Here is a 23,460-nt window from a genome sequence, read left to right as displayed (position 1 = left end):
TGTCCTTGGGCCTCCAGTGTGGCAGCTGGTTATCAAGATTCCTTTCCCTTCAAATAAAGCCCAGAAGGAGCAGTGTATAAATATCAATGTTTGATGTGGAAGAAAATGATCCAGAACCACCATGAGGGGATGTTCCTCTAGCTTTGAGACAGAAGGCCAAGTTTTAAGAGGTGATACTACCTTGAAGTTCAACAGCTAGAGGGCCAACGGTTGAATATTCCTGAAAGAGTCAAATATGTCCTTTGTTTGTCAACATGTGTTCCATCATGTGGCCCAATCAGATGCTAAAGGCCAAGGATAACTGCCCTCTTTTCTCTATCCTTGCACCAGCCCTCAGCACATGGATTAGGTTGACTTCATAAGGCCAAGTTTAAGGTTAAACATCCAGAGATTAATGAATGCTATTATTTTAGAGAACACAACTTCATGCTCAGGATGTAAAGATCTGGAATGGGGACATGCAAATTCATAGTTCTCATGGTTTAAGTAGGGGTATCTGGGATTGTATTCATATACATGCAAGTTGGTTTTAGCATTAAACTGCCTTTCAACTGTGCCCTGTGCGTGACAGCAGAAGATTAGAGTCGTGCGAGCAGATGCTAATCTGACCAGACAGATATTCACGAGTTGCTTTCAGGCAAATGTTAAATAGGTGTATGTAGTCAGCCTCTGTGACCATAAACTTGACCTTGGACTGCCATGACTTACCTCTGTGATGATATAATCACTGGGCATTTGTGTTTGCTCCAGCATGAAGGCTGAAAGGGCCCATTAATATTCTCCTAACATTCCCATGTCACAATGTTATCTAGTAATTTAAAGTTGAGAGCAAATGACACAAATAATATAAATGTGCTGGTCTCTAAAGGGAAGGAGCATGTTCTTAGTTATACTATGGTATTGGACCAGTATAACAAAGCAGGAGACTTATGGGCATAGAGCTTGGTCGGGGCATCTTTTCCAGCCAAGCTCTTTGTTATGCCCATAATTATCCCATTTATATTGGTTCAATCCCACAGCAGTGACGCAGAATGCATTGTACAAGGTACATATTAATAAAATATAAAAATTGCCAAAAGTTCAGACATATATTCATTATGGAGTTCTAAAAAAACCCCCAGCAGCAGAGCAACTCTTGCTAACAGTGCCTATTTCAGGATGTTCTTAGGTTTGAAGCATCAAAATGACTAAGAGGCTGATTCACTAATTTCGAGTGAAGGATTCGAAGTAAAAAAACTTCGAATTTCGAAGGTTTTTTTGGGCCACTTCGACCATCGAATGGGCTACTTCGACCTTCGACTACGACTTCGAATCGAAGGATTCAAACTAAAAATCGTTTGACTATTCGACCATTCGATAGTCGAAGTACTGTCTCTTTAAAAAAAACTTCGACCCCCTAGTTCGGCAGATAAAAGCTACCGAAGTCAATGTTAGCCTATGGGGAAGGTCCCCATAGGCTTGCCTAAGTTTTTTTGATCGAAGGATATTCGTTCGATTCGAAGGATTTAATCGTTCGATCGAAGGAATAATCCTATGATCGTTCGATCGAATTTTCTGCCCTAAATCCTTCGACTTCGATATTCGAAATCGAAAGATTTCAATTCCTAGTCGAATATCGAGGGTTAATTAACCCTCGATATTCAACCCATAGTGAATCAGCCCCTAAATGTTTCAAATTGCCCTCTTACATAAAACCTGCACTTTCTTTACCTCCATGCAGTCTGCAGAGGATTGGGAAGCAACTGTCAGTGTGACATCACGGATATTACCCATGAGCCCCCGTTGTGGCAACGTATTGCCTTCTGAGCAGATGTACAAGGAAAAACTGCCGCACACAGAAAGGTATGATTGCAGTGTAATAAAAGGGATCTTGGCCAAAATAACATCCCTGATACAATAGAGACCCAACCCATGATTTAGGACTGTCCCACCAACAAGTGGAACCACTGGGAGACATAATGATGTATTAATGGGTGGCTATACAGGGACAGAACTATCTACAGCCATTGCAGCGATACTGGAGCCCAGATGCTTTAAGCAGGTCCTGTGAGCTGGAGGGTGAAGCTGTTACAGTGGTTTTTTGATAGATTCTTTGGGAAAGGGACCCTAATATTGGGTCTCCCACAATGTCCTGTTTCTTCTATTTACAGGCACGTTGTATGAGATTTAACTTTGCTTATGTAAACCAGGTTTCTCTGTGGCACAACTCAAGGTCCATGTAACTTCTCCTCCCTATACAGGTACTTGGTCCTCCCAAAACCCTTCTGCTTTGAAAGCAACAACCAGTATGAAATCAGCATCCGATTCCAGCGCTGGGGAGCTGCAAACCGTCACCACGCAGCTTTCATTCTCATTGACTCGGTAATGGTGCTCCTTGTCTCCCCATTTCGGCATTTACGGAAAAAAAACGATAAATTTACTTGCTGCAATTACAATCACTCATGAAAAGGGAAGCCTCAAATCTTGCTTATGTTTACATACTAGCATATTGTGGCATCAAAGGGGTGGTTCACCTTTAAATTGACTTTTAGTATGTTATATTATGGCTAATTCTAAGTAACTTTTTGATTAGTATTTTTTTTATGTTTTTTTTTTAATTATTTGCCACCTTCTTCTGACTCTTTTCAGCTGACCTCATCTAAAAACCAATGCTCTGTAAGACTACAAATGTATTGTTATTGCTATTTTTTATTACTCGTCTTTCTATTCAGGTCTTCGACCAATTCTTATTCCAGTCTCTTATTCAAATCAGTGCATGGTTGCTAGGGTAATTTGGACCCTAGCAACAAGATTGCTGAAATTGCAAACTGGAGAGCTGCTGAATAAAAAGCTAAATAACTCCACAACCACAAATAATAACAAATGAAAACATACTGCAAATCATTACATTATACAAAGGGGTTATTTACTAAACTTTGGTCGGGCTTTTTGGGGGAAAACTCCATTTTTTTTTTTTTAAATTCGAGTTTTTAGAGATTTATTAAAGCCAGATGCAGCAAAAAGCCAGAATCCGAAAAGCCGGCATCTCCATTGTGTATAAGTCAATGGCAGAGGTCCGTATACTATTTTGAAGTTTTTGCGGTCGGCCCTGGAATTAACCAGAAAATCCTACCATTACTGCATTTTCGCGCAAAATCCAAAAAAATCTAGCTGTTCAGGAAAAAAATTGTACGATTTTGGTTTTCGCTCGATTTTATCGAGTTTTTACCCGAACCAATTAAATCAAGCTTATTTAATTATAAAAAAGGTAAAATCGGATATGGGAGTTTTTTATTTAAATAATGAGATAAATTCTGATTTTAGTAAATAACCCTCTAAGAGTTAATTAAAAGGTGAACAACCCCTTCAAGGTCTTTATTTATAAACTGTCAAAGATGGAAATTACCGTCAATTCTGGTAATGGTTATCTATATATTTCAGAAAAGGATAGATTAGTAGTACAGTTTCAGGATTTATCTCTTTCTTACCCAAAATAGTTTCTTATTCCTCCTACAGGAAAATGATGGGACTGCGGCAGGTCTGAGCTGGTGCTGCCACAGTGATATTTTGGGTGAAGTTGAAGTTCTTTAGAAAGTAGTTGAATAGGGATTACAGATGCACCAAATACATAATATAAAAATATACTGACTCCTTCACATGATATTCAGCCAATTCGAAACAAAAACCAAATTTGAACCCTAATTTTCATACTGAAATGTGAGAGATATAAAAGAACTGCATCAGTTTTAAATAAAAATCATTGTTTTTAGTTGTCCAGAGCTTTAAAGCACATGACAGCTGGATTTGGATGAATCCCACAAAAAGTGCTAGTCAGTAAAGTTGGAAAATTTGGGAAAATTTCACCACTTAATCCCATGGCACTGCTTGTCTGATTTATACACTGGGGCCCCACATGATATCAGTTCAGAGATTCTTAAGGAAACTTTTCTATTCTTTTAATATTTTAATATTTTAAAAGTATCACCCACCTTAAAGGAGAGGTAAAGGCATCCTGCACTTGGGGGTGCCAAATGTTAGTGTGGTGTTTATACAAACGATCTGTAGGTGTCACTGTGCACATTAGTTGTGCTGTGCATGCACCGTACTTTCTATACAGCTTGGGGTGTTAGAGTTGAAGTACTGTTGAAGTGTAATGGCTGCATGAACCTGCTAATAAAGCACTGTTAAACTCTACTCATCCTCAGCTACCAAAACACAACAGTTAGGCACCCCCAAGTGATTGTATTGAATTACCTGAAACCCCGGGCCGGTGCTCCTATCAGCAGAAAACTGCACCAGCCTGGGGTTATACCAGTGAGCACCACGGAGTGATCCTCTTCGGTCTTCCTCTTTCTTCAAATTTCCCGGGGCAGACGCATGCGCAGTAGAACAAAATAGGCAACTTTTTAGTTAAAGTTCGGCTTTTCGTTCTACTGTGCATGCGCAGCCGTGCGAAGAAAGCGGAAGACAGAAGAGGATCACTCCGTGGTGCTCACTGGTATAACCACAGGCCGGTGCAGTTTTCTGCTGATAGGAGCACTGGCCCGGGGTTTCAGGTAAGTCAATACAATCACTTGGGGTGCCTAACATTTGGCAACCCCAAGTACAGGATGCCTTTCCTTCTCCTTTAATACAGTATATGAAAATGTAGGTATTTATCTCATTTAGTGATGAGTAGAACTGCTCTATGTTACAAAAATATTTAGGAAACCGAAGAAAAATTTGTGATTGGAGTTATCAAAGTAATCAATGAGCATTTTTTTTCAAACCGCATGCATTGGGTGTTTTTCACTGTTATTCTGTATCAGCCAAAAATTTCAGTCATCCCAATCTCAATTTCCGCCAGAAGCAGGACTGCTGTTAACAATTTCTTAGACAGTGTACATACCAAAAACATCTATAGAGGGAAGCCAGCAGTCAGACCAGCAGTCCAAGCCCACCAATGGGACCGGGCCCCTGACAATCATAGGACCACATGAAGCCCTATGATTTCTGAAGGCAATCCCAAATGTATATCAAGTCCAGCACATTCCCTCTGAACATTCACTTCAGTTTTTCTACAAGCTCATATATTAAACAAGTGTTCCATTGGCATGACTACATTAAAGGAAAAGTAATATTTCAAGTCCAACGGGGTGCAGCACCAGTGAATAAAAACCCCAACTGTGTGGCCTGGGCCAGTGCTTGTCTTCCATAAAAAACACATTGTGCCAACATGGTGGATTCAGTTATCCAAGTATCAGCTGTGCCCACTGTATGGGAACAAGGGGAGCTTGTATATTTGTATCCAACAAGAGTGATAACAAAAGCACTGAAATAAAGACAAGAAAATGGTTTTACATACTGCGTTTTTAGCTTAGAGCTATTGATTTAGCCTATATTATCATCTGATGTAGCCAACTGTATTATAATCACTTTACAAAAAGTCAGAAGGGTCAAGTTCCAGCTGGAAACAGTCAAAGATAGAGTAATACTGGTGGGACATTAGTAGGAACAATAACCTACGTATGTTTAAAAATACCTACACTTAGGGGCCGATTCACTATGGGTCGAATATCAAGGGTTAATTAACCCTCGATATTCGACTAGGAATTAAAATCCTTCGACTTCGAATATCGAAGTCGAAGGATTTAGCGCAGATAGTTCGATTGAACGATCGAAGGATTTTAATCCAACGATCGATGGAATATCCTTCGATCAAAAAAAGTTAGCCAAGCCTATGGGGACCTTCCCCATAGGCTAACATTTACTTCGGTAGCTTTTAGATGGCGAACTAGGGGGTCGAAGTTTTTTTTAAAGAGACAGTACTTCGACTATCGAATGGTCGAATAGTCGAACGATTTTTAGTTTGAATCCTTCGATTCGAAGTCGTAGTCGAAGGTCGAAGTAGCCCATTCGATGGTCGAAGTAGCCCAAAAAAAACTTCGAAATTCGAAGTTTTTTACTTTCGAATCCTTCACTCGAAGTTAGTGAATCGGCCCCTTGGACATAAAGCTGTAGGTGGCTATTCCCTGCAATTAAGAGGTAGCTAATGACCTTTTAATGCAAAGCATTGCACCTCCATAGCCAAACTCACGTCTCTTGCCTTGATCTGCTATGAGCTGCACTCAAATAATCTTGATGATAAGTCTCCGGGGGGTTCTCCCTTACACGTTATTATCTAGAGATGGAATGTGAGAATGCTGGACACAACTCAATAGGGTCTGAATCACACGATTATGTTCGCTGCTGCAGATGAACTATACCATTACTAAACCTGCCGAGTTGTATCTCTCAATGATATTACGTTTAGCTTACATATTAAAGCAGACTTTTTATTTACTTTCCCTTTAAGGCTTAGAGCTAATGCACCGCAGATCACTGAACCTTTGTATAAGGGCAGAGACACACTCTGCTATTTCAGGAGATTAGTCGCCTAGTGACAAATCGCTTCTTCTTCAGGCGACTAATCTCCCCGAACTGCCTTCCCAACGGCTGCAATATAAATCGGCGGTGGGATGGCACTCGAAAAGCTTTGTTTTCCGAAGTCGCCCGAAGTTGCCTCACAAGGAAACTTTGGGTGACTTCGGAAAGCCGAAGAGATCCAAATGCCATCACGCCGGAGATTTACATTCTAGCCGGTGGGAAGGAAGTTCGGGGAGATTCGTTGCCTGTAGAAGAAGCGAGTTGTCGCTGGGCGAATATTCTCCCGAATTAGCAGCGCGTGTCTCTGCCCTAAGTGTTAGTTGTGTCGGCGAGGAAGGGAAATAAAGCAAACAGTGCAGAAATCTAAAGTGGTTATTAAGGGTACATATTCAAATGACTGGCTTGATCTGACTCAATACTGCCACCTTTTGGTGAGAAGCAAATTGGAAATCATTTTGTATAAACCTGAACATTTTGGAATATGTATGTGTATACCAACTGAGATAATAATATATTTCCAGTCCACAATTTGGCAATAGGAGAGATTTTCAGTGCAATTCACTTTTTTGGTTTTTGTTCCAGTCCACAAGTATTTATGCTGCACCCCCCTAGGTGTTCCCATCCAATGTTGCCCATACTATAGGGCACTAGGGGAAGAACATGGGGAGTCTTAAGAGCAAGATGTAACACTGGACTCGTGCTCAGAGCAGGTACAAGTCATTCGGTTGAATTTTACTTCTCATATTGTAACCTTCTTTTGCCCCATAGCTGGTCCTACTGCCCAAGATCTATGAGCTCCCCGGCTTCCATGGAAATGACCCCGTGTCAGTGCATCACCGGGAGGAGGTGGAACGATACATGTGTCTGGATTCCTTCAAAATGGCCACCATGCCTGACCTGGCAGAAATGTGCATCAAGCTTCTCTGCAGCATCTCTGCCATCATCCACGATGGAGCTCTGCGTGAGTTGTGCTCTTCATTTCTATTTACAGAAATGATATGCAGAGTAAGTGCATATGCCATGTAAACCCATTGGTGGTGTTTTAATTTACTTTTGCTACTGACCCTCTATGAAGAGTGAATGCTAGTGGTGGAATATCATCCAGCAGTTAATTCCTTCCATTTTTAGCTCCATACTAACTAATGTATGTAATTAACACGTTACTCTGTACACGCGTGTATATTTTGCAGCCTGCCTGTGTGACCCGCAGGGCTCCCTCAGTGCTGTCTGTGACAAGATAGGAGGGCAGTGCAAGTGTAAGCCTAATGTGATTGGCCAGCGCTGTGACCAGTGCGCTCCAGGGACCTATGGATTCGGCCCATATGGATGCAGCAGTAAGTGGAGAGTTTTTTTTATAACAAGTAACAAGTAAGATATAGATATTATTAATATAATAATAGGAATATCATGCTGCTCCAGGCATCCCGTTACATGGCGGTATGGATCTACAGTTGGGATGGGCAACCTACAGCCATGCATCCATGCAGAATGTGCTCTTCATCAGGACAGTCCTGATTTGAAGACCCAGAGTGGACAATGCTTCCAGTGCTTAGAGTGGTTTGGGCAGATGTCCAGTTATAACAACAGGAAGGACTTGGGGTGAAGTCTAAAAATGTCAAGATTTTTCTATAACACCACATCTACCATAGCCACTCCCAGAACCCCCATTCTCCACAAAACCCTCTCCCACTTTCAGGTGCCTCTTCTTTTGGGGAAGTGAAATTGTCCTTCCCAAATCAGCCAATCCCTGATTTGCAGGTGACTAGATAGAGATTTTTTGCATAGACCAGTTCTAGTTTCTCCCATCATTGTTACCCATCAAGTGTTGCTGCCTTCCTGCACATATCTCGTATTTGCAAATGTTGTATGAGTGAATGTGTCCTTCTGTCTATTTCCCCCCACAGAATGTGACTGCCACCCACAAGGTTCCACCTCCAGGTTATGCAATCCCTTCACAGGTCAGTGCCCATGTCAGAGCAACGTGGCCGGCAGACAGTGTGACCAGTGCTTGGCAGGGCAGTGGGGTTATCCTCACTGTAGGCCGTGCCAGTGTAACGGACATTCTGATGAGTGTGACCCCAAGACTGGAGCCTGCATCAGATGCCGGGATTCCACTACCGGACGCCACTGTGACAAGTAAGTTGTTACTCGTGTCTAAAATGGCACAGCAACCGAGCAACTCGTGAATTAATTCAGCCATACTTGGGCACTGCTGTGCACTAATAAGCCTGACCCTCAATTTCAGATGTTTGGATGGATATTATGGGGACCCCATACTGGGTTCTGGTCAACAATGCCGACCCTGTCCTTGCCCTGGGTATCCTGGCAGTCAGAATTACCATGGAAGCTCCTGCTATGCTGACAAGGATTCCCACCAAATTGTGTGCCTCTGTGCTCCCGGATATACAGGTGAGACTGAATGTCAGTGTATGTCAGAGTAAGCACCAACAAAGTCTTGTCAATTTTAACGCATTTAAAGAGAAAAAAGAATCCCAGTGTAAAACCTGAGTTTATAATCTCACCAGTGATAAGTGGGGTCTGGGTGCTTATGCCCCAAACCTACAGCTCGAGGTGGAAGTATCCAACCAAAGGAGAAGAACGGCAGGTACTCACAGATCCCACAAACATGCTTGTAAAAAAACCTGTAAACTTTATTTTAGAGCAAAAAAATGGTTCAAAACATAGCCTTACGCGTTTCATGCCTTCCAAAACTTAATCGTAGGCTAAAACAAGAGGCAGACCGGGATGCCAGATATATACCCCAGACCCACCAATCACCAGAGTACATCCATTAACGAATGAGTTATTATAAATATAATATTGGTTACTGGATGTACTCTGGTGATTGGTGGGTCTGGGGGTATATATTTGGTATCCTGGTCTTTCTGTTGTTCAAGCCTATGATTAAAGGGCACCTATCACAGCCAAAATCAAACACATATTAACAATCTGACCAGTACAACCTAAACACATTTAATCAAACTACATATATAGTTTTTTGAAAAAAAAACCTGCAGATTTTAAAAAATCCCTTACTTTGTCAAATGGGTTCTTTCACTGAGGGAGGCCATACTGTGACTATAACAGAGACTAAAACATGCAAATTTCAGGAGCATGCTCAGATTGTAGCACTGCCTTGAGTATTCTACCCAGAATGCCTTGTTTAAATAAACTCCTATTATGGAAATAAAGGGCACACACTAACTTCCAGAAGGTGGCAGTACTACCGGAAGGCACGAAACGCTATGTTTTGATCCATTTTTTGCTCTAAAATAAAGTTTTCAGTTTCTTTTACAAGCCTGTTTGTGAGATCTGTGAGTGCCTTTTTTTTCTCCTTTGCTTGTCACTTTTAATCACTTACCTGTGATTTAAAACTCACAGGTAGAGAGTTTATGGCACAACCTATGTCTTAAGTACCTACTCACCTTATCTTACTTCTTTCTGTGAATTGGGTGTGCACCACCTAAATAAAGAATATATGGCACCAAATAATAAAGAATATATGGCACCAACTAAATAAAGAATATATGGCACCAACTAAATAAAGAATACATGGCACCACCCAATTAAAGAATATATGGCACCACCTAAATAAAGAATATATGGCACCACCTAAATAAAGAATATATGGCACCACCTAAATAAAGAATATATGGCACCAACTAAATAAAGAATATATGGCACCCCCTACTAAAAAATATATGGCACCAACTAAATAAAGAATATATGGCACCACCCAATTAAAGAATATATGACACTAACTAAATAAAGAATATATGGCACCACCTAAATAAAGAATATATGGCACCACCTAATAAAGAATATATGGCACCAACTAAATAAAGAATATATGGCACCACCCAATTAAAGAATATATGACACCAACTAAATAAAGAATATATGACACCAACTAAATAAAAAATATATGGCACCAACTAAATAAAGAATATATGGCACCACCCAATTAAAGAATATATGGCACCAACTAAATAGATAATATTTGGCCACCTATAAACAAATAATATTTGGCAAACTTTAAATAGAAAATTGTTTGTACTGCCTAAAGAGAGAATGTATGGCACCAGATAATTATAGAGGCACAATCTCAATAGAGAATATTTGAATATTTGGTACCCCCTTGATAGAAACTATATGGCATTGCCTAAGTCTAGAATATTTGTAACACCAAAATATAGAATATTTGGCACCACCTTCATATAGAATAATTAGCATTAGCAGAATATATAGTACCGCCATAGAGAATATTTAAAAGTGCGGACATAAATTATTGTTCAATACGGCTAATTCACTTGGGTGAATCTTTCATGCTCTAGTATAGAGGGTAACTTTGGGCTGTGTCTGTTCTGATATGATCTGGACTCTAACACTCCACAGGGACACGCTGTGACCGCTGCTCTCCCGGCTACTTTGGAAACCCTGAACAGGAAGGCGGGGAGTGCCGGCCATGTCAGTGCAACAACAACATCGACCCCACTGACCCCGAGTCATGTGACTCTCATAGCGGCATGTGCATGAAGTGCCTCTACAACACAGATGGAGCTCACTGCCAAGAATGCAAAGCTGGTTTCTATGGCAGCGCCATGCAAAGAAATTGCCGCCGTAAGTCAACATATGTCAACATTAAAGGGGTTGTTCACCTTTGAGTTAACTTTTAGTATGATGTAGCGCAGTGATCCCCAACCTGTAGCTCGTGAGTAACATGTTGCTCTCCAACCCCTTGGATGTTGCTCTCAGGATCCTCAAAGCAGGTGCTTATTTTTTAATTCCAAGCTTGAAACAAGTTTGAATTGAATAAAAACTAAGTATAGTGCCAAGTAGAGTCTCCTGTAGGCTGCCAGTCCACATAGGGGCTACCAAATAGCCAATCACAGCCCTTATTTGGCATTCCAAGGGACTTTTTCATTCTTGTGTTGCTCCCCAACTTTTTTTATATTTGAATGTGGCTCACGGGTAAAAATGGTTTGGGACCCCTTATGTAGAGAATAATATCCTGAGACAATTTGCAATTGTTTTTCATTTTTTATTATATTTCATTTTTGAGTTATTTAGCTTTTTATTCAGCAGCTCTCCAGTTTCCATTTTTTTAACAATCTGGTTGTTATGGTCCAAATTACCCTAGCAACCATGCATTGATTTGAATAAGAGACTGGAATACGAATAGTAGAGGGCCTGAATAGACAGATGAACAATAATAAGTAGTCTTACAGAGCATTTGTTTGATTGGGTCAGTGACTCCCCATTTGAAAGCTGGAAAGAGACAGTAGACGGCAAATAATTAAAAAAAAACTATAAAAAATAAATAATGAAGACCAATTGAAAAGTTGAATATTGAAAAACGTGAAGCGCACATCCAAAAAATTGTGAAGCGCACATCCAATTGTTTGGCTATCAGATTATTAAGATCAAAGGCCACATCATTGCCTGGCGCGTTTCGGACTACACTAGTCCTTAATCATAGGCTTGTTGATTAATAATTACCTTATTAGGCAATTGAAAGGTTGCTTAGAACTGGCCATTCTATAACATACTAAAAGTTAACTAAAAGGTGAACCCCCTCTTTAAATGTAAATGATAAATATGCCATTTGTATAGTAATAGGTTTCAGTGCTGTGCCCCTATACCTGGGAATATCAGCTCTTAAAGGGGATTGACAGATACACTGAAACAGAAAAGGGAGCGGGCTGAGGACATTGGGAATGAAGCAGTTACATATGGGGGTGGGATCACAACACTTGGGGGAGTGGCTTTTACATAAGAAGTGGGTATTGGCCAGAGATTCATTTGGGTCTCACAATGTATCTATTCTTGCAATTTCTGCAGGTCTCACTTGTCTGTCTCTTTAAAATAGGATGTACATGCAATGAGCAGGGCACCCTGCAATCCCACTGCACCAGAGATGTCTGCTATTGTGACCGGGTGACCGGCCATTGCCCCTGCAGAGCCAACGTACTGGGCAAGAGTTGCGATCAGTGTGCCCCCAACTTCTGGAATTTTGGAGGGGACCTTGGTTGTGAGCCCTGTGCTTGTGACCCAGCCCACTCCCTCCGACAGGACTGCAATGTGGTGAGTCCGGCTCAGAATATACCCCCGATCTAGGTCTGTATCAGCCCTCTCTTATGTGTATTTGTTGGGGATGCAACGAATCTACTATTTTGGATTCGGCCGAACCCCCAAATCCTTCACGAAAGATTCAGCCAAATATCGAACAGAATCCCGAACTGAAAAAGTCACGTGATTTCCTCCCGCCCCTAATTTGCATATGCAAATTAGGATTCGGTCTGGCCTGGCAGAAGGATTCGGCCAAATCCGAATCCTGCTGAAAAATCCCAAACCGAAAAATTCAAATACTAGCATCCCTACTATTTATACATAATAATTGTAATCAATACAACTGTAGGGGGCAGATTTACTAATGTTCGAATGGTAAATTCGAATATTTACTTTTTTTTTTTTTTCGTCAAAACTCACAGATTTGAATTTAAAACCACCAAATCGAATTTGATATAGAATGTGAGATTTATCAGACCTCGACCCTGGTTTTAATTTGACTATTCTCCACCTAAAACCTGCTGAGTTCAGGTAGAAGTCGATGGCAGAGGTTCCTTGAACTATTTGAAGATGTTAATAGTAGCGATGAGTCACATTTTCCCCAAGTTTCGCTTCGAAAATAGACTCTAGTTTTTTTTAGAGGAAAACTCGATTCCAATTCGATTTGTGTTTTCTGGTTGGGGCTATTCGATCAAATTTTTTTTTTTTTCATAAATAACATTCGAATAACCATTCGCAGGGCCGGATTTCCCCCGAGGGTGCCCAGAGGCCACTGTCCTTTATGCAGCCCTAGGCCGGGCCTTTGTGGCTTTGCCGCATAATGAATTTATTAGAGTTTAAAAAAATTCACGTTACTCTTAAATTCGACATTTGATAAATAACCCCTTAGATTTAGGCAGTGAGACACACACAGATACAAAATAATACTTTATTATTATAACCCAGATTATTCTGTATCTGACAGGTGTGAGATGCACTTTGCCCTTTTATACTCAGTTTTATTGGTTTATTTCGTTTTATCGGACTGCTCATCCTGCAGGGGGAATTTCAGATCCCTGCCGTTGCTATTGCTATTTGATGGTCTGTTCATTTTTATAGGGCACATCCCCATGTGCTAGAATCTGATATTTTTCATTTGATATTGGGGGTGTGGGTACTTGTTACATATTGGATTTAGTACAATGTTACTTACACAGTGTCTGTTCTGCAGCCTGTGCCTACAGGTACAATTATGTATTATAATTCCCAGTTAATACTGGGAACTATGTCTGTCTGTCTGTATTATGAAATACTCACCTCTAGCAGTTTGTGTAGACAGTCTCTATGGTGGATTAAAGGGTAAATAAATACATATACCCATTCCAGTGCCAGGCACCCTAATAACTCAGTTCTTTTGGAAAAAAACATGTCCATAGAAAGAATGGCCACTGAATATCCATTTTAATAAAGTTAATGGAATGTTCCAAAGCACCATCGAAAGAGCCTGAAGTTTAACTGTCCACTGGCATTCTGTTAAAGGAGAACTATTGCGAAAATGATAATTTAAAGGGCACCTATCACAGCCAAAATCAAACACATATGAACAATCTGACCAGTACAAGCTAAACACGTTTAATCAAACTACATATATAGTTTTTTGAAAAAACTGCAGGTTTTAAAAAAATCCCTTACTTTGTCAAATGGGTTCTTTCACTGAGGGAGGCCATACTGTGACTATAACAGAGACTCTAATATGCAAATTTCAGGAGCATGCTCAGATTGTAACACTGCATTGAGTATTCTACCCAGAAAGCTTCATGATCGGGGCCAGATCTCCTCTTTCGCCGCCCCTAGGCCCACCCGTGCGTGCCCACCTACCTGGGAGCGCATTCACCTACCAGGTCCTAGTGCCTGCCGGCGAAAGCGCTCAAATCCTTCCCCAGCAACCCTTGCCACAAATCCGGGTCTGTTCATCATACTGAAATAAGGAACTTTCTAAATACAATCAATTAAATATTCTGCATTGTTTCTGAAATAATCAAGTTTATCTTCACTATCCCTCTCTCAGCATCTGTTTCTCTTCATTCGGTCTTCATGCAGCAGCTGGGTGTCAGATTTTCATTGACAGTTAGATCCAATATATCATATAGAGGCAGAAAGTATTAGAGCTCACTCAAATTATTGATTCTAGTACAAACAAAATAACTGCCTTTTGCACAAATTCTGCATGTAGAGAGACAGGATGTCTGGTGATTTTAATAGAGTGAGCTCTGATACATCTTCTAGGCAAAAGGAGCCCCCCTATAAGATATATTAGATCTAACTGTCAATGAATAGCTGACTCCTGAATGAGAGAGAAGAGAAACAGATGCTGAGAGAGGAATAGTGATGAGTAAATTGATTATTTCAGAAATGGCACAGCATTTTTAATTGATTATATTTAGAAAACTTCTTATTTAAGTATGCTGAAGCTTATATTAAATTTTCATTTTCGCGACAGTTCCCCTTTAAGGAAAAATAAGTGGGTGACTACATTCCCTTTTACCCATCAGGTTTCATCACAGTAAAACTTGTTTTTTTTACACAATGCATCAGTTAATAGCGCCCCTCCAGCAGAATACTGCATCGAAATCCATTTTTCAAACAGATTTTTTTTATATATACTTTATTTTGAAATCTGGCTTGGGGCAAGACATGTTGTTAGTTTCCCAGGTGCCCTCAGTCATGTGACTTGTGCTCTGCTAAACTTCAGTCTTTACTGCTGCACTGGAAGTTGGAATGATATCACCCCTCCGTTTCCCCCACAGGGCTTCACAGCCATAGCAACACTTTGCCAGCAAAAGTTCGCTCAGACAAAGCTAATTTTCTAAAATGCGAAGTTGCATCCAGGGTGTAGAACATTGGCGAATTTTCGCTAGTGTTGCTTCGGCAATCAAAGCAAAGATGCGCTAGCGTTCAATTATGCCTAGCGCAACTTTGTTAGAGGTCTTCACTCAGGCTAATTTGCATATGGCCGGAACCTTAATAAAGAAAATAGACTTGTTATAATGCCCTACACATGAGCCCAGTGTATAGTTAATGTTCCATATGTTAGAAAATGTATGGGGGGACCGGTTACCCAAAAAAAAGGAAAAAGACGCCAGTGTTTTTTGGGACTTTTTCCACTAAAAATATGATGTAAGTAACAGAAGATTGAGAAAGATCTATGCACTCCAATGCACTTCGACTGGTCTGAGCTGACGAAGTCAAGTCCAGCGAAGGAGGTAACTTTCAGTAAAGTCTGCATCTTAGTGAATTTGCGGCGTAACGTCCATTCGCCAGAGCGAAAATTCACCTGGCGATAGAGTGCAACGTCTATCGTCTATCACTAGCGTCTGTCACTTTCGCTAGTGAAGTTACGTCTGCGCCCGTTAGTAAATCGACAAAGTGCCTGAAAGTGGTAATGCTGGCGAATCATCACTACGCCCTTTAGTAAATCTGCCCCAGCATTGTCAGCCAATCCAATAGATTTAAAAGCATCCCATAGTAAGTTTCTATTAAACAGAGGCAGAGGTTCTTGAATCTGCAATAGGATTCCATTCCATTGATGTCTTGTTATCCCATTTGTTATCTAAATATCAGCCTTTCAGTTCCACTGCCTTTAACTCTGTTCTCTCTGTTGTCTAGTTCACAGGCCAATGTCACTGCCAACCCGGTTTTGGGGGTAGAGTCTGCTCACACTGCCAAGAGAATTACTGGGGTGACCCACAAATAAAATGTGAAGGTAATGATCTGCTACAAGAGGGACTAGAGGATCATTTTTGGGGGTGGCCATCCACATACAGTATAAAGAGTTACTATACAAGTACATTTTTAGTGAATTGATAGTACAAGTGTGAGACCTGTTATTTAGAATGCTCGGGACCTGGGGTTTTCCGGATAACAGATCTTTCCATAGTTTGGATCTTCATACTTTGTCTACTATAAAATCACGCAAATATTAAATAAACCCAATAGGCTGGTTTTGCTACCAATAAGGATTAATTATATCTTAGTTTGGACCAAGTACAAGCTACTGTTTTTTTATTACAGAGAAAAAGGAAATCCATTTTTAAAAATTTGGATTATTTGGATAAAATGGAGTCTATGGGAGACAGTCTTTCCGTAATTTGGAGCTTTCTGGATAATCGATCCCATACCTTGAATATTGTATTTGCTATATACATTGAAGAAGAAGAAGTCCATTTTTATTGCATGTGCTGCTTGTCCTGACTGCCTGTTTAGTTCATATTAGTCAGTTAATTTTCCCTAGAGCTTTTTGACCTGCTAGTAACCTATAGCAACCCAGAGCTACAAAGCACGTGTATGCGCTTAGTATTCTAACAGTAGTAGACCAATAAGAGCTATCTACTGATTGGTTGATACGGGATAACTGAGACAAGAGCTTCTTCTGCTGATGTGTAGCCTCATATGGACATATGTCTATAAAGGAAAGTCTACTCTACAAAGTTGGGAGATCAGTAGGCACAGAATGGGACCAACTATGGTCTTTAGCGAATGGTGTAATTCTAATTCCTTGCACTTGTCTCTTTGTAGTATGCAACTGTGATGAATACGGGTCAGAGACGGCACAGTGCGACCACCTCACTGGAAAGTGTTTCTGTCGGAAAGGTTTCACGGGACGGAGATGTGATCAGTGCGCCAGGGGCTTTGAGAACAATTATCCCCAGTGCTTGCCCTGTCATGAATGTTTTGCCCAATGGGACATGATAATCTCTCAGCTCCGGGATAAGCTCCGGGTCATTCAGCAGAAATTGTCAGACTTCCGGGAGGGGGAAGTAGCCCCAGGCAACCACAGTCAGATTAGGGAATTAGAGATGAAGCTGAGAACCATTGAAGAGCTCATTGAAGATGGAGGTGCTGAGGGAATGAGAATGTTGGAGCAAATGAACAAACTAGTAAACAAAATAAGGCAAGTTCCATTCTGTCACAGAGCTGATTGAAGCCCATCAACCTTTCATATTGGCATTGCTTTATGCAACATTCATATAGTGCTCTAGACACAAACCAGGAACACATAGAACTTATCAGACCAACAGTAGGTTGGTTACGTTTGAGTGAATTTCATTGGACTGAGCTCCTGCGCCACACCATACATGCAGCACTGTGCATCAAGGCACATATAAGGATAATGACATAAAAAAGGCGGGGTTTCTCCAGGTCTAGTAACCAATGGCAACAGAAGGCATCATTTACTGGTTAAAGGTTTAAAACATAGCCTGCAGTGAAGTGTGGTGGTGGAGCTGCTTTGTAAGGTATTTGTATAGTAGTTGAGCAGGCACTCAAAAGTCCAAACTTCCCAACAGGCATGTAAAAGCAAGTTGATGTTTATTTTTGTACAAACATTTTGTGTTCACCAACACAAGCCTATGATAGCGCCTGCTCAACTACTATATGGGTGAATCTGTTCCAGTAGCTGATGGCTCAGGGTGGAGCACCAGGGCTTCTTCCTATCCCTTTTTGTATTGGATGGCCAAAGACACCCAAGGACTTTCTTACCACCCTTGGGAAAAGCAAAGGTGCCAAAATGACAACAACTGTCCACTGCTAAAAGCTGCACTTTTACAATCATCAGCCAAAAATGACAACCTCCATGGTTTGTAGACATAATCAAATGTTTGGTGATAGTTCCCTAATTACACAGCAAAATATCAAGAAGGCATGGTGTTCCTTATATGTGCAACACAATGAATTGTTTTCGTCTTACACTTCAGGAGGTTCTCAATGAGATCCATTACACTAGCACAGCATATTGAGGCTTCTTAGTGTGCCATAGCAGAAACCCACTCTTGGACTATAATTAGAGCCTTGGAACTCTGATTATATGGCTACATCTCTCAGGGATAATTTTAGTTTTATAAATTGTTCACAAGCCAATTGCTTCAAGTTTTCTTCTGCCATGTTCCCCCTGCAGGACTGAAGTGGCTCAGCTCTCATATCAGCTACACACCCAGGAAAAGCAAATGAATGGCACAGAGGCCAAGGACCGAAGGCAAAAGGGAAAGCTGGACAAACTGACGATAGATATTAATGTTGTGAATGAGACCGTGTATCATCTGAAAGTGCAGATAGAGGCCATAGTCGCTGCAGGATTCAATGGTAATGCCTTGAGATAAACCTCGACGTCAGATATATCTGTATAGACAAGTATTCTTTATAATATTTCTGTATGAAGCCAAGAACGGAGAAGCAGAATTAAATAAACCTTCCCTACCTTGTATAGTGTATTGAGAAATACTATTCACAGCTATCAGATCCACAACCAAGGCCATAAGTAGAGTTATTTAAGTCATGGAGAGACTTGTAGTCCATTTATACATTTAAACAGGGGGCAAAATATTTTTTATAATGCACTAGAGATGTGTCATAGGATTTATATTGAATGTTTATATCAGTAAGGACCACACTGGGCCTTCTGTACCCCAGGGCCAGGCCTAGAATGGCAATCTGTGGGTTCTGGCAAATGCCAGAGGGGCTGCTATAAAGTCCCATAGAAAGTCAGTATTTAGTGGGCTGGTGGGGGCTGTTTGGGCCTCTGTGTGGGATGATTGGGCCTCTGTGTACCTGAAATGCCAGGGCCTATTTTAATTCTCAGTCCGGACCTGCCCATTAAACTGATACCAGTTATTTCACCCCTGCACTCACTTTAATGCCGCTCCTCTTTCCTAGCAGTGTGGTTCCTCATTGTTATAGGGCCCAGGCCAATGGGAATGCATGAATAACACACAGTATATGCTGCGTTTGAACTAGGCTTCTTGTGCATTTAACAATGCTGTTCTTCCTAGAATCCTACAACAGCATTTTGAAGTCGTATTTAGAATCCACAGAGGCTGAGAAGATGGTCAATGGCTCAGTTTATGGTCCGGGAAGCCCAGTCTTCCAGTCCCAGCAGACACGGGAGGAAACGGAGCGGCTTCTGAAGGAAAAACTCGACACGTACAAAAGGAACATGACTGCTCAGAGGAGCTCATTGAAGGAGCTGCAAAAGAAGGTTCAGGGACTCAATGTTTCCAAAATCAATGAGAAGGTAATTATTCCATTATCTTAGTTCTAGAGCCCTGTTCGTTAGTGATATAGTAGACAGAAGCGGTGTTTGCTAATTAGGGATGCACCACAATCCTGAATTCAGTTTGGGATTTGGCTGAATCTTAACTACTTTTAAAAGGATGCGGCCGAATTCAAGAGCCTGGTCGAACCAAATCCAAACCCTATACAACTGAAAAATTTTTTGCGTGCAATGAGTATTTCCATCCATGTGCCAGCTTTTCCATTGCAGAAGAAGGGTTCGGATTTGGTATTGGGCCTGATCCATACCCTGGGATTCAGCCCAAGGACTGAAAAAAGGGTTAGGTGCATCCCTATTGCTAATATTTCATATGAAGCCAATTAAAACATACAAATATATATTTGTAGTTGTAGATGTTTCTTCTTGCTCGAGTATTTCATATACTTCTTTTTGTATGACAGGATATGCTTATTTGCTTATATTGGTGCTAAACTGCAAAACAAATTGCTGATTTTGTGCCATCAATAACACAATGGCCGCAATTTGGCACCTAGGTTTAAAACTGAGCCCCAATAATTATCGGCCTCCATGTATAAAAAGTTGCACTGCACTTATAAAGAAACTAGTAAACTACATATTGAGCTTTTCCATTACTTGACATAATTGGTTTAATTGTTAAGGAAAACGCTGCTGCTGTAGCAGCCAGATACCAATATTCTGTATCTCTACATTGTGTCCCATCTACTCTGAATCTCTCGCAAGTTCACCTGTTGACACAAGGGGGGTGCCACCATATCCAGGCTGGTAGAAATTTAGTGGGTTCCCTCTGTGGGCTGGATCAATAGGTGCAAAGGTTGTTATTGTGCTCAATATCGGATATGATCCTATATCTGGAAAAATTGGAATCCACCAAGACTCTGGTGTAAAAACATGATGAATTGCATTTGAAATGACACTTTGCACACTGCTTACTTGCTAAACAAGCCCCCTTCGCCTTTAGTTTTAGGTAACCAGAAAGGAATTCTTAAAAATAAGCTAAACCTTACAGTATTGGTAAAATGAGAGAAAACTATATCAAGGAAGAAGGTTGATGCCCTTTAAAGGGAAGTTATTGGAACCATTAATAGAGGTATTCGACCTGTTATTCAGAATTCTCTGGATCTGGGGTTTTCTGGATAAGGGGTCTTTCTGTACTTTGGAGCTTCATACTTTAAGTCTATTAGAAAATCATGGAATCATAAACACATAAACCCAATAGGCTGGTTTTGCTTCCAATAAGGATTAATTATATCTTAGTTGGGATCAAGTACAAGCGACTGTTTTATTATTACAGAGAAAAAGGAAATCATTTTTATAAATCTGGATAGTTTGGATAAAATGGAGTCTGTGAGAGAAGGCCGTTCCGTAATTTGGAGCTTTCTGGATAACAGGTTTCCGGATAACGTATCCAATATTTGATGTTGGTGTTTTGGTCACTGTTTTGGCTGGTCATTAGAATTGATACTGTTTGGAGAAAAACTAACTTACTCCTGAGTGTACTCTGGGAATTAGCATGGGAGACGTGTGTTGTGGTGAAGCAGGAAAATTACAAAGTTATTTTAGTTGTGTCTGTGACCAATCTCCTATGCAGTCTACTGACTTTACAAGACATGGTTGAATTCATTATCATAATACTCCCACTTTATATTCTTTCCTTGGAAGATTTGTGGGGCCCCAGGAGACCAGGAATGTGAGGACGCACCATGTGGGGGAGCAAACTGTAGAGATGAAGACGGAAAGAGAAAATGTGGGGGAGAGAACTGTAACGGAGCTCTGCCACTTTCTGCAAAGGCCCTTAGCACAGCACAGAACATTACACACGAGCTAGAAAACATGGCCAACAGGCTGAAAGACATTGCTCAAAAGGTATTTCTGTTGACTATTTCTCATCATTAGTTGTAGAACATGAAAAATATGTGTACGTTTAGTTGTGTGTGCTAAATCTCCTCATTATCCCATGTATCTTGGGGCAAAAACAACACCCTCCTCCTTTATCTCCAGTTTATCAACATTTAGAACTGGAGGTGAAACCAGAAGCCAAGTCATGTCAACATCTGGTTGCAGTAACTGTTCCAGGGAAAAGTGTAGTTTTTAAAGCTACAGAAAAACGGGAGTAGCAGACAAGGCAATATGCAGGCCCGGATTTGTGGAAAGGCCACCAAGGCCTGGGCCTAGGGCAGCGGGATTTTAGGGGGCACCATGCTGCCCAACCACACCCACATTGGTTCCTGGGGATGACCAGGAGATACAGTAAATTTCCTGTGAAGATGATGATGAAAATTTGCACAGATAAAGGAGAGGGTATGGGGCGGCAAACAGTAGTGGGCCTAGGGCGCCCGCTATGTCCCTCGCAATCTGGAACCCCCCAACTCAAGAAAAATATAATCAGGTAGCATTGAATTGAGGGGTCCGGGCCCAACAGAGTTGCAGCACCTGGATCTACACCGACTGGCCCAACCTCCACAGTCCCCCCTCCCTAACCAAACACCCTCTACCTCTGCCAGCGCTTACCTCTTTTCTCTTCTCTTCATGATCGGGGAAGCAGGAGCAGTGATCGGGTGCCCATGGGGAGTGGTCCAAGAAGGCTGGTGGGGCCTAAGAATGCTGGGGCCCACCAGTTTTTTACCGGTGTCCTGCCAGCCCGGTCTGACCCTGTATTGGGGTGCTTATATGTAATTAGAACTTGTATGCATGAGACTGTTTGTGGGAGGGGCTTCCAACTGTTACTCACAACACAGAACTCGATGGAAAAGTTGAACAGAAGATCTTTATTTAGAGGCACAGCAGAGGCTTTTCTTCAGTCAGGCACACTTTATACAGTCCAGTAAATACTTCTTCAGACACATTTAGTTACAAATATTACAACAAATCAGTTTCTTGATAGGCACACCTTCCTTAGGATATTGGATTCCACCTAACCTCCTAGTGGGGGGATACTCCACCCGTATCCCCCCACTCTCCAATAGTGTCCCGATACCTTCAGGGTCATACCCCTCCACTCTTCCAGGTTAGGAGCCTTTTTCCATCCAAGTCCTGGCCTAAAGCACCGGTGTCCTTCCTACCTGGTCCTAGACTACCAATGATTGCCTTACTTACGGAGTGCCTGTAGGAGACCAACTCCACTTTCCTCCTTGATGGGGCCAAAACTGCCCTTACTAAATATCCTGACTATTATGTGTACCTAGTTCTCGCTCACTTTGATCTTTCCTATGCCAACTTCCTCTATCTACCGATGTAGGTTCCACTCACCAGCCAGGTGATGTTGCTTCGGCCATGCCCTCCAATCAAGACAGCTCACCTTGGGCGGGGCATCACCTTTTATAGCCCTCTATGTCCCACAGTGGCCTCTGGTGGCCGGGGTAAAAACTACACCTAAAACTAAGTTAAATAACTCTGCTGCCATCTAATGGTGATTCCCAGAATTTACATCCAACACACAAACAAATATACATTTTACATACATACACATTTTGTCACACAAAAAGATTACAACATTACCGCACATAACACTCTTCACCACTTTACACCCCCTTACACGTTTCTACTTCTACTATTTCATTTTGAATGCAAAATCTTTTGAATTAAGCATCCTCAGGTTATTTGTATTCTTCTTATTTTTCTACTTATCATAAGAGCCGAGGCCCCTGCCATTTCTAGCCAGGTTCCGCCAGTGGATTCTTAGACCTGGGCCCTACGAAACCTATGAAATGAATGCCCATTTAAAGGAGAAGGAAAGCTACAGAAGCAGTTTATTGGCAATATATTAGCCACAACAGTGCAAGTTATAACACAATATTTATTATCCAGAATTCTTACCATACCTGTTAAACAGCTCTAGAAACTGGATACAGAAGTCCATGTTCAGTATACACAACAGAAGGAAAGAAATGCTGTTTTTTTGACAGGGGACTCAGAGCAGCATTACTTTGAGGGTTTACTGGTAT

General features: G+C 41.2%; 1 protein-coding gene across 2 annotated transcripts in view; it reads left to right on the top strand.

Moving 5' to 3' along the window:
- The window catches only part of XB5969698.L (provisional ortholog of laminin subunit beta 4 L homeolog), an 88,413-nt gene that overhangs the window by 54,316 nt on the left and 10,637 nt on the right, over positions 1 to 23,460 (top strand). For both annotated transcript variants that reach the window (XM_018259108.2, XM_018259107.2), the window contains exons 17-29: positions 1,721 to 1,842; positions 2,241 to 2,361; positions 7,153 to 7,345; positions 7,575 to 7,718; positions 8,289 to 8,520; positions 8,630 to 8,793; positions 10,780 to 11,004; positions 12,254 to 12,468; positions 16,099 to 16,195; positions 17,008 to 17,383; positions 18,386 to 18,570; positions 19,257 to 19,498; positions 21,179 to 21,382. In XM_018259108.2, the coding sequence (XP_018114597.1) occupies positions 1,721 to 1,842; positions 2,241 to 2,361; positions 7,153 to 7,345; positions 7,575 to 7,718; positions 8,289 to 8,520; positions 8,630 to 8,793; positions 10,780 to 11,004; positions 12,254 to 12,468; positions 16,099 to 16,195; positions 17,008 to 17,383; positions 18,386 to 18,570; positions 19,257 to 19,498; positions 21,179 to 21,382 (2,520 nt within the window). The remainder of the gene's footprint in view (positions 1 to 1,720; positions 1,843 to 2,240; positions 2,362 to 7,152; positions 7,346 to 7,574; positions 7,719 to 8,288; positions 8,521 to 8,629; positions 8,794 to 10,779; positions 11,005 to 12,253; positions 12,469 to 16,098; positions 16,196 to 17,007; positions 17,384 to 18,385; positions 18,571 to 19,256; positions 19,499 to 21,178; positions 21,383 to 23,460) is intronic.

This window comes from Xenopus laevis, chromosome 4L (genome assembly GCF_017654675.1).
Source record: "Xenopus laevis strain J_2021 chromosome 4L, Xenopus_laevis_v10.1, whole genome shotgun sequence".
In the NCBI taxonomy this organism is placed as follows: Eukaryota; Metazoa; Chordata; class Amphibia; order Anura; family Pipidae; genus Xenopus; species Xenopus laevis.
The sequence above is the reverse complement of the archived record's forward strand: the minus strand, read 5'-3'. Positions and strand labels throughout refer to the sequence as shown.